This window comes from Solanum verrucosum, unplaced genomic scaffold (assembly GCF_900185275.1).
Source record: "Solanum verrucosum unplaced genomic scaffold, falcon-dt-bn FXZP01000252.1, whole genome shotgun sequence".
In the NCBI taxonomy this organism is placed as follows: domain Eukaryota; kingdom Viridiplantae; phylum Streptophyta; class Magnoliopsida; order Solanales; family Solanaceae; genus Solanum; species Solanum verrucosum.
In genome coordinates, this window is record NW_026019988.1 from 2,643,099 (window position 1) to 2,655,463 (window position 12,365).

The 12,365-nt window shown below is 32.9% G+C and overlaps 1 protein-coding gene across 1 annotated transcript in view; it reads left to right on the forward strand.

Moving 5' to 3' along the window:
- Positions 1-10,725, forward strand: part of LOC125818863 (receptor kinase-like protein Xa21) — a 172,999-nt gene extending 162,274 nt beyond the window's left edge. The window contains exon 4 of the mRNA XM_049498376.1: positions 10,447-10,725. Coding sequence (XP_049354333.1) covers positions 10,447-10,725 — 279 coding nt within the window. The remainder of the gene's footprint in view (positions 1-10,446) is intronic.
- The last annotated feature ends 1,640 nt before the right edge of the window (positions 10,726-12,365 follow it).

The window sequence follows — 12,365 nt, forward strand, 5'->3', positions numbered from 1 at the left end:
AATGGAAATTTCCTCAAGAATAGAAAACTACTTGTAACGTAATAAACCGATAATAATAATGATCATCAACAAATTATTTTTTATATGGTTCCTCACTTCTGTATTTTAATTTTTTACCATTTTAGATATAACTTACTTGAGCCGAATGTTTCGAAACTGTCTCTCTACCTTTAATACAAGATAGGAATAAAGCTGTGTACCCATCCCGTACCCTACTTTCTATTCCTTAGGCAACACACGGAGTAACAGAAATAATAGAATAGAGTTGGCCCATACCTTTTAATTCTCATTATTATTATTATTATTATTATGAAGGATTAAATTACCAACAAGTCTATTTCAAAACCGGAGAGTTCAAGTAATTTCATTGGCTTTCAATGAACTTAGTGGTGAAATGTGGAGAGGGCCATGGTATGTACCCGAACTCAGAGTCTTAAATCTCGGGAACAATAGTCTCACAGGTATAATCCCTCCTTATGTTGGAAATGCCACAAAATTGATGAACTTCGATTTGTATGAGAATAGAGTCAGCGGCAACATTCCAAAGGAGATCGGTAATCTGAGACAACTTACAGAGTTGTATTTGTACAACAATCAATTAACAGGTTTCATTCCCACAACATTGTTTAATATTTCGTCACTTCTTGCCTTATCTTTTGGAATCAATAGGCTTTCCGGTCCTCTCTTGGTAGATGAAGGAAATATTGTCTCAAATCTCAACTTCTTAAGTATATCTTACAACCAAAATTCTGGTTGCATTCCTTCCAACATATGCCAACTCACAGAGCTCAATTTTTTGTCCATATATTTCAACAAAATAACTGGAGACATACCCAAAAATATTGGTTGTTTATCCAAACTCGAGAAGTTTTATATTGGTGATAATCCAATAAAAGGGACTATTCCCACTTCATTGGGAAATATTTCCACTCTGCAATATCTTTATTGTGGAAACAATCGCATAGTGGGGTAAATTCCTCCGGAATTAGGGAAGATATCAAATTTGAGGGAATTAAGCTTTGTCCATAATTATAATCTTATTGGGGCAAAATTCTCATACCTTAAAAGCTATCAAATGCGTTGTCAGGTACTATTCCTAAGTCTTTGGAAAAATTCTCATACCTTAAAAGCATTAATGTTTCATTTAATGATTTAGAAGGTGAAATACCGAGTGGTGGTGTGTTTGCAAATTCCACTCTCCAATCATTTCTCGGGAACAAAGGTCTTTGCTGAATGCACATATTGGAGATTCCTGCTTGTGCTATCACTAATCCTGGAAAACAATCAAAGCTCAAGGAGGTTTTGCTAGAAATTGTTACTCCAGTGGTTACTTCTTCCTTTCTGATATTCTTGTTGGTTACAATTTGGATAATGAAACGACAGAAGAAAGGGAAGTCCAAAGATGTAGAGAAGGTACCGGAGATCAGGACTCATCAATTAGTTGCAATGGGAGTGTTGAGAATTGGTTGTATAGAAAAGAGTTCCACTTGAACCTCCTTCAAAGAGTCTCCATAATACTTGATGTGGCTGTGGCAATCGAATATCTACACCATGGTCATAACACTCCAATAGTTCATTGCGACCTGAAGCCAGACAACGTTCTTTTGGATGAAGATATGGTGGCTCATATTGGTGATTTTGGAATCTCTAAGATTTTAGCTGTCAGCTAGTCCGTGGCACATACAGAGACATTGGGCACTCTTGGATACATTGCACCAGGTATAAAAAATCTACTCTCCTTGATTTTCTCTCATCATAATTAAGCCTCTCCAAGTTGTAGAAGTAAAAAAAAAAACAAGTTTTCATTTATGCAGAACTATTGTTTTTAATTCTTTTCTTCATTCTGTTTTTAAGAATATGGCACGGAGGGAATAATGTCCACTAGCGGTGATGTTTATAGCTATGGCATCATGTTGATGGAGGTTTTGACGAAAAGAAGGCCAACAGATGAAGAGATACGCAATGGAAATCTTGACTTGAGGAAATGGATAACACAATCATTTTCAGGGAGTATGATGGACGTTATGGATGCCAATCTTTTTTCTGAGGAAGAACAAATCACTTGTTAAAGTGAAATGTGCATAGCCTCCATGATAGAATTGGCTTTAGACTGCACAAAGGAAACGCCAGAATCAAGAGTGACCATGAAAGAAGTAGTCAAGAGGTTTAACAAAATCAACAACACATTTCTGGAAACATAGAAGTTATGGTGTTGTTTTCTGAGCTGCAAATTAATATGATGCTTTTTGTTTCTTTAATAAAGTTGTTGTATAGTACTACGTGAAGTCTTTGAGTGTTTTGGACCTATTTTACTCTATCTATTTGTGATTATGTTTTGAATGCTTGAAAGAAACCAGAAATAAAGGTGTTTAGCTGCACTATTTTGTTTTTTGAATGTGATGAAACAATTAGTGAATTGAGCACTTTTCATTTCCTTGTACTAATTAATTACTGTCTTCTTTGGACTTTACCTTCACAAGTATTCCAACAAACCTATCTTAACACCAGAGAGTTCGAAAGAAAATTTGGTAATCTGAGCCAGCTTGCATTTTTGTCCTTGGTCGATAATCATTCCCGAAACAGTTGTTGTCCCTCTTGCTTGATCTGAAGTTTCTAAGTATATGTTACAATCTAATTTCTGGTCACATTCCTTCCAACAACATAACTGGAGAAATACCCTTCAAAAATCAAGTAGTTTTCCTTTGGAAAGATAAGTGTGAGGCTTCTGCTATTATCCTGAGTTTAATTTCATTGAAAATATGTTTTAGATGTTATTTTCATACCATGCTATAGACATATATATGATCATTTATAGGTTGAATGACACTTTGATCTCTAAAAAAAACCTTGCTATTTTTATACGCAAAATTTTTCGTAAATAATGTCTCATTTACATAAGAGAATCAATAAACATTACTGTTATAACTTTAGTGACCTGAGTATGAGTATAAGCTAACAGAGGTTTAAGGATCAATTCTACTTAAGCAAGAATTAAGGATGTATTCGGTACAGGGGAAAAACATTTCTCAACTTTTCCGTATATGGTTGGTCAACTGTGTGGGAATAGACATGACACAGCCACGTTGGCGCTTTTGCCAATCAACAACAACAACGTCTCAATGTCAAACAAGTTTGGACATATTTTTGTTGATAGTTTACTTAAAATATTGACTCCTATTTCTTGACGAATTAAAATAAAACCTCTTAACAAGAATTCTTGTATCTATTATGAGTTTGCCGACTTTTATTCCATTTTGTGAAACACAACCCAAGTAGTGTCAACTGTCAAGGAAAAAATGGATAAATTCCATTTATTATTTTCCTCCTTTAAATTTGTTTTCACATTAATTTTTTTGCTACTTATTTTTCTCATCCATATTAATCTGTTTCCACATCAATCTTTTTGCTACTTATTTTCCTCTTACTTATTAATCTGTTTTCACATTTTGGAAATTAGATTCTATTTATTTAAATTAATGAAGAAGGTATTTAGCTGCACTATTTTGCTTTTTGTCTCTCTTTTCGCCTCTCTCCTTCATTTGTATTTGCCTCGGAATTTTTACATAGTCAATGTGTAGAACATAAACTCTAATGAGATTAAAAACATGAATAGATTAAGCACCTGTTGATAATGTATTTGCCTCAGTATCTCCCGCAGAGGGTGAGCCCTATCGGAACGAGCCCTACGCTACACGATTTCAAATTAGTTGGATTTCAATATGAATATTCAATATCAAATGATAAATAATATTAAAAATTGGGAAAAGGGAAAATGTACATTTCTAACTTTGCAGGTGATATATCCTAATTTAAAAAGTGACGCGTTTATACTTATCGTCTATCTAAAGCATGATTACTCTTTCGTTGACAAACTCATTGAATTATAAGAAAAAATAATAATCTTAAAGTACTTATTTTAACTTCTAAAAATACGATGTAACCTTTAAAGAATTTCCTTATCCATTTTTTTTTTAATCTCTTCAGGCCCGACTTAGTTGAAAAAATGGATGTTCATGTGACAATGAACTTGAATACCCCTTGTTAAAAAAGTATTCATATGACAATTTCCATTCATAAAAATAATTTTGTTATTTTGTTACTTTGCCTTATTATTGACGAGTGCAATTCATGCATTAGAGTATGTTTATAGAACCAATTTAAATCAGGATAAGGATAAGGTGTTTAGATGGTCATAAACAAAAGTTTAGATTCACAATATGATACATTATGAAACAATACGTAACAACAATAGTGAAATCAAGGTCCTTTCTAGATAAGAAATATAGGTAAAAGGGAAAATTGTATGAAATAGCAAACTATTAATTCAAATTAAATGATATAGCCATAGTTTATTTTAATTGTAATTCGCAGCAAACATCCCCTTTTTTTGTCATCTGATTCGATATGCAATTAGTCATTTTCGGTATACAATTAGCCATTTTATACATTTCGGTATAAAATGTATAGAATGCGTTTGTGTTTGTATAAAGCGAGAGAAAAGTGTATATACAAATACAAATGCATATATTTTAGTCCTAACACTTATAATTATACAAATACAGATCTTATTATACAAATTAAAATGTATAAATGAATTTATACAAAACTGAACAATTTGTATAAAATTGGATGTTTGTAGCGAATTATACAAATCAAAAGCTCCATAGCAAACATAAAATTTGCTATGGAGCCAGTTATGCAAACTATATCTATATCATACAAATATAATTTTTATGTTTGCTATATGTGAAAGTTGTTCAAAATTAAATAAAATTTCATGTACTCAAAATTGATTTTGAGATACATAATTTTCTATATCAGATACTTGTGTTTAAGAGACATTATAATTAAGTTAATGCATCTAGATGATCACTGGATAAATAATTTTAATATCAAACGGATAATTGATGCAAAATTTAAGTATCTATCTATGTATTTTAGCAAAAATAAAATATGAGGAGGTTAAAAAAAACAATAAACTAAATATCAGGTTCATATAATTTACTTCTTGCTTACGTGAAGTTGTGAATATAGGAAATCTTAGCCTCCGATTCTTTTTTCAGGTTCATATTATTATAAAAATAAATGTTGCCCTTTTCATTTGAATTTGATTGAATATATTATATTTTGGAATTAAAAGAAAACAAAAATAGAAATAATTATTTCAAATCTATTTTATTATAATAAAATAGATTAGAAAAAAAATATTAAAAAAGTGAAACCACACGTGACAACATGTGTAGTAGTGTGTGTCACGTTTGATTTTCTTCTAAAGAAAACATTAAAATTTCTTCCATTTTGTGCTAATTAGAGAATGTGTGTTGTGTAACACAGCCTTGTAAATTTGATTTGAAAGATTGACTCCCATTGACTTTGCTCTTAACAATTATTCTTTCTATTATGACTTTTATTTCGTTTTGTGAAACACAACCCAATTAGTGTCTTTTTTTCCTTTTGGAAATTATAGTCTATACTTTTCAACATTTTATTTGTTTTAGTGCTATATATATGTATATATATCATATATCATATCTTACTAAAAGTGGAAAGCTCCAAAGTGAAAAGTTGAATTACCATTTTATCCCTACACTAAATTAAATTATTATAAAATATAATTAATTAAATATTATATTATTAATTAAGAAAATCATCTTATCCAATACTACTCCAGAATGAACACATACGTTGCATACTTAAGGTTTAATGACAATCAATCAAGTATTTGAGTATACAAAGGGGTGGATTAATTTTCTTGCAATTGCCACTTATTGCAGCCTATTCAGTACTCTAGAATAACTTTTCATCTTCCTAAACTAATTCATTGTTTGAAAGTTTGTTTCAACTTTCAAGTGTAGCTTTAGAATTTTATAAATTGCCAGATCAGTAAATCATGGTAAATTCATTGAGGTTCTCTTCCGGAGTTTCAATACCACTAATCTTCCTCCTCTCCTTCTTTTTCATTATTTATCTTCAATATGTTTGTTAAGGGGTTCCATAATTCCATTGTTATTGCTCATATATTTCGTCTCTCTTAACCATATGTTTTAAGTTATTAATTGTGCCTGATTATGAGGGATTCTTGGGCTGCTAATAATTATGCCGCGACACAAGGGACAACAGATGCAGTTAAAAATGCTACTAGCATGAACAAACAAGAAGTATATATATGCATATCACATCATGGACGTCTTTGTTCAACATTTAAATAACCCTGATGAGTTATATTTATTAAATCGCCCTCTTTAATTAGTTCGAGAGAAGACAACTGTAAATGATCTAATTTCCTGTAGTAGCTGTAATTGCATTCATATTGGATCTTAAAATTGTTAAATCTAAATCTTTATTTCATCAATGCCAAAAAGAGGCATAGTGAAACTTGGATTTAATTACCAGAAAGTAGAAAAATGAAAAGCTACGAGATTTAGGAGTTAAATAAATTACAATCCTTAAGCCTTCAACAATCCCAATAATACCAAATATAATACAATATCAATAATACCAACTTCTCATGACTTATTCACACTAAAAAAACAACATAATTAACAATTGATTAAGAAAATTAAACTAAGATGATAATATATATATATAGAACTCAATATTGTACACACTTAATACAGTTGAAAGAAAACGAGAAAATCTCTATGCTCTCTTCTCTTGTCTCTTTTTATTTGTTTTTTTTTTATGTTTATGTTTCTTGTTTGTTTTTATTGTATAACATTTTATTGTTTGATTGTTATTATTAATGAGAATTTACATTGGTTTGTTGCTTTGTATACATTAACCTAGCATATGGTATTTTCGTATCCTTATTTGAATATTGTATTTGTACAATAATTAGTTATTTTTACTTTATGAACTTTTAGTCAATTTTATAATTAAGAATGTATTCTTTTTATTAGGAAGATATATGTACTCTATCATAAAAACGGTGGACCTTTTTTAGTAAATACCAATAGTGAAGGGTATAAAATATGTCATTTGCAATACAAAATTTATATGAAATGTTTTGGGATAAACGTGCAACACGCGTTTCCAGAACTAGTATATATATATATATATATATATATATATATATATATATATATATAGTGGAGTAACTTTGATCGTTGGAAATACAACACACACAAATTAATATGGAGAAGCACATTTTCTTATTGATTCTTCTTTTTCTAATCCAATTTTCTATATCACTTGCTTCCTCTAATGAGACTGACCAACAAGCTCTATTAGCTTTCCAAAATCTTATTACAAGTACCACTCATTTTTTGGCCAATAATTGGACAAAAAATACTTCTTTTTGCTCTTGGTCTGGTGTCACTTGCACTCCAAAAAGCCAAAGGGTTGTGGCCTTGACTCTTCCTAATTTGCAACTTCAAGGCACAATTTCCCCGTCTTTGGCCAATTTGTCCTTTCTCAGTGTTCTCAATCTCGAGAACAACAGCTTCCATGGTGGCATCCCTTATGGACTTGGCGACATGCCTCGCTTGAAAGTTATTGATGTTAAAAACAATCAGCTCAGCGGAAGTATACCAACAAGTCTATTTCAAAACCGGAGAGTTCAAGTAATTTCATTGGCTTTCAATGAACTCAGTGGTGAAATGTGGAGAGGGCCATGGTATGTACCAAAACTGAGAGTCTTAAATCTCGGGAACAATAGCCTCACCGGTATAGTCCCTCCTTCTGTTGGAAATGCCACAAAAATGATGAACTTCAGTATGTCTGGGAATAGAGTGAGCGGCAACATTCCAAAGGAGATTGGTAATATGAGCCAACTTGTAGAGCTATTATTGTTTGACAACCAATTAATAGGTTTCATTCCTCCAACATTGTTTAATATCTCGTCTCTACTTTCTGTATCTCTGGCAAACAATAGCCTTTACGGTTCTCTCTTGCTTGATGAAGGAAATATTGTCTCAAATCTCAACATCTTAAGCATATCGTACAACCAAATTTCTGGTTGCATTCCTTCCAACATATGCCAACTCACACAGCTCAAAGTTTTGTCCATATATTTCAACAATATAACTGGAGACATACCCAGAAATATTGGTTGTTTATCCAAAATCGAGAAGTTTTATATTGGTGATAATCTAATAAAAGGGACTATTCCCACTTCATTGGGAAATATTTCCACTCTGCATAGTCTTTACTGTCGAAACAATCGCATAGTGGGGGGAATACCTCCGGAATTAGGGAAGCTATCAAATTTGAGGCAATTAAGCTTTGCCCATAATTCTAATCTTATGGGTGAAATTCCAGAGGCTATTTTCAACATATCTTCTTTGGAAATGATTGATTTCAGTTTCAACAACCTCTCGGGGAGAATTCCAACCACTACAGGTCTTCCTAACCTTAAGGAACTTATCTTGGCAGTCAATCAGCTTGAAGGGGAAATTCCATTGTTCATAACAAATGCTTCCAAGCTTCAGATACTGGAGCTAGATCGTAACTCTCTCACAGGAACTGTTCCTAACAATTTGGGGAATCTCCGTGAGCTGCGAGCACTGCTCCTACATACTAATCAACTTACCAATGAACCAAGAGTGAATGAGTTGCGATTCTTCATTTCTTTGGCGGACTGTAAGATGCTGCGATATCTACAAGTGGGTTCCAATCCGTTGAATGGCATTCTGCCCAATTCTATTGGGAATCTTTCATCTACTATTGAATACTTTAATATAGAAGATGCACACATCAATGGCCTCATCCCCACAAGTATAGGCAACATGAGCGGTCTTACTTCCCTAGACATTCAAGGAAACAACTTGATAGGGAGTATTCCTTCTGATGTTGGTAAGCTTAAACAACTCCAAGGGCTGTGTCTATGTAGCAATAAATTGCAGGGACATATTCCAGAGGCGGCATGCCATTTGTCTAATTTGGTTGAACTATATCTGGATGGTAATGAGCTCTCTGGATTAATTCCAGAATGCTTTGGAAATCTTAGCATGCTACAAAAGCTTTATTTGGGTTCTAATAAATTTTCATCAAATTTTTTGGTGAGCCTTTGGAAGATGAGTGGTCTTCTCTATCTAAGTGTGTCGCAAAATTCAATAGAGGGAGAACTTCCATCAGATATTGGAGGACTAAAAGCCATTGTAGAACTATATCTTTACAATAACCACTTTTCAGGTGTGATACCAACCAGATTGGGGGAACTCCAAAACCTGCAGTATCTTGACCTATCGAACAATTCATTTTTTGGCCAAATTCCATTATCCTTTGCCAACTTGATAAGCTTAGAATTCTTGAATTTGTCTTTAAATGCCTTGTCCGGTGCTATTCCTAAGTCTTTGGAAAAACTCTCATACCTTAAAAGCATTAATGTTTCATTTAATGATTTAGAAGGTGAAATACCGAGTGGTGGCGTGTTTGCAAATTCCACTTTGCAATCATTTCTCGGGAACAAAGGTCTTTGCGGAATGCACATATTGGAGATTCCTGCTTGTGCTATCACTAATCCTGGAAAACAATCAAAGCATAAGGAGGTTGTGCTCAAATTTGTTACTCCAGTGGTTATTGCATCCTTTCTGATATTCTTGTTGGTTTCAATTTGGATAATGAAACGACACAAGAAAGGAAAGTCTAAAGATGTTGAAGAGGTACCGGAGATCGGAACTCATCAATTAGTTTCTTATCACGAGATTCAACGAGCAACAAATAATTTTGATGAATCCAATTTAATTGGTGAGGGAAGCTCTGGCTTTGTGTACAAAGGCACATTGTTTAGTGGAACTGCAGTGGCCATTAAGGTTCTGGATTTGAAAAATGAGAAAGTATGCAAGAGGTTTGATACCGAATGTGAAGTGATGAGAAATGTTAGACACAGAAATCTTGTTCCAGTGATTACTACATGTTCTAGTGACTATATAAGAGCCTTTGTTCTGCAATTTATGCCCAATGGTAGTCTTGAGAATTGGCTGTACAAAGAAGATCGCCACTTAAACCTTCATCAAAGAGTCACTGTAATGTTTGATACAGCTATGGCAGTTGAATATCTACATCATGGTCATGTCGCTCCAATAGTTCATTGTGACCTAAAGCCAGCCAATATTCTTTTGGATGAAGATATGGTGGCTCATGTTGGTGATTTTGGAATCTCTAAAATTTTAGCCATAAGCAAGTCCATTGCTTATACCAAGACATTGGGCACTCTTGGATACATTGCACCAGGTATACTAGTCTCTTTCTATATATTTTCCAAAATCATAAAAGCAAGTGTCTGTTAGTACATAATTATGTTATATTCAAATGAGTAATTCTTTTTCATTTTCATTCTTTTTCTAAGAATATGGCTTGGAGGGAATAGTGTCTGTTAGTACATAATTATGTTATATTCAAATGAGTAATTCTTTTTCATTTTCATTCTTTTTCTAAGAATATGGCTTGGAGGGAATAGTGTCTGCTAGTGGTGATGTTTATAGCTATGGCATCATGGTTATGGAGGTCTTGACGAAAAGAAGGCCAACAGATGAAGAGATATGCAATGAAAATCTTGACTTGAGGAAATGGATCACACAATCATTTTCAGGGAGTATGATGGACGTTGTGGATGCCAATCTTTTTTGTGAGGAAGAACAAATCACTAGTAAAAGTGAAATGTGCATAGCGTCCATGATAGAATTGGGTTTAGACTGCACAAAGGAAATTCCAAAATCAAGAATAAGCATGAAAGAAGTAGTGAAGAGGCTTAACAAAATCAACAACACATTTCTGGAAACATAGAAGTGATCAGCATCGCTTCGGATGGTGTTCTTTTCTGAGTTGCAAGTTAATATGATGCTTTTTGTTTCTTTAGTACTACTTGGAGTCATGTATTGTTTGTAATTTCATTTGAGTGGTTTTGAACCTATTTTACTTTATCTATTTGTAATTATGTTTCGAATGCTTGAAAGAAACCAGAATGAAACTATTTTGCATTAGCTTCTTCATTTGTATTCAATAAACTTCTTTTCATTTCCTTGTACTAATTACTGTATTCTTTGGACGTTAGAAATGAGTTTATTAAGAGAAGACTTTATACAGAGGAACATCACTTGGACTCGCTATCACAAAACAGGATTTTAGGCATTTTTCATATATTAACGTTAGTCCAGTGAGCCATCGATAATTAGTGATTGACCCCCAAACTTGACCAGGCATTTTTACGCCCAATTTTTTGTATGATAAGTAAAATTAGTTGACCAACTTGTTTGGCAGACCGACCTTTAAACAGCCTTTGAGCTATGTCATGACATATTTTTCCGCCTAATTACTGTTGACATCGATGATTTTATGATTCGATTATTAAATTAATTAACAACGTCGTCATCGTCATCGTCTATCCAAGAAGAAGAAGAAGAAGAAGTAAATATCATATTTCTCTCTCTCTACACAAGGTATTGGATTTAGCATAGCTCAAAGACTTGGATTTGAAGGTGCTTCTGTTGTTATCTCCTCTCGCAAACAGGTTTTTTCTTCACTCCAAAAATTAGTGTGAGGCTTCTGCTATAATCCTGAGGTTAATTTTTGTCCTTGGTCGATAATCAATTAACAGGTTTCACTGTTGTACCTCTTGCTTGATCAATGGAATATTATGTGAAATCTAAAGTTTCATTCATTTCTTTCAACAACATAACTGGATAAATACCCTTCAAAAATTAAGTGAAGGATATTTTATTTTCAGTTTTCCTTTGGAAAGATAAGTGTGAGGCTTCTGTTATAATCCTGAGTTTAATTTCATTGAAAATATGTTTTAGATGTTATTTTCATACTATGCTATAGACATATATATGATCATTTATACTTATAGGTTGAATGACACTTTGATCGCTAGAGATGTCTCAAAAACCTTGCTATTTTAAGAAGAATAGTAACTGATCTGTTTAATTAATGTGACATTATTCTGGTTATTCGTATAGAAAGAGAGGTCTATTTTCAGTGTTTTAAATCATTTTCTAAATAAGTTTTGATTATGATTTAATACTTGTGTTTGCTGTAGTAAAGATGTGTTTGAAAAGGATATATGGACTCCTATAGAGTTTTGGATAATGTTTGTTGCAGGAAATTGGTGGAGCCACCATATATTGATTCAATAGACTGGTTGAAATGGCACGTTTTCTGGGTGGATGAGAGAGTGGTTCCAAAGGATCATCCTGATAGCAATTATATATGATGGTTTTCTATCCAAGGTATATTTGCAGCCCTTCCTACAATATATTGATTTTATTTAGTGCTGCCACCGTGTACTATCTTCATTAGCTTTCTACCCATTATATTTCACCCTCTCCTCTGTTTATTTGTTGTTTTTCCCTCAACTTTTGTGATCTTTTGCTTATTTGTCTGGTCAAAATATGGGACGCGCTAGTGATTTCTCCTCATCTGTT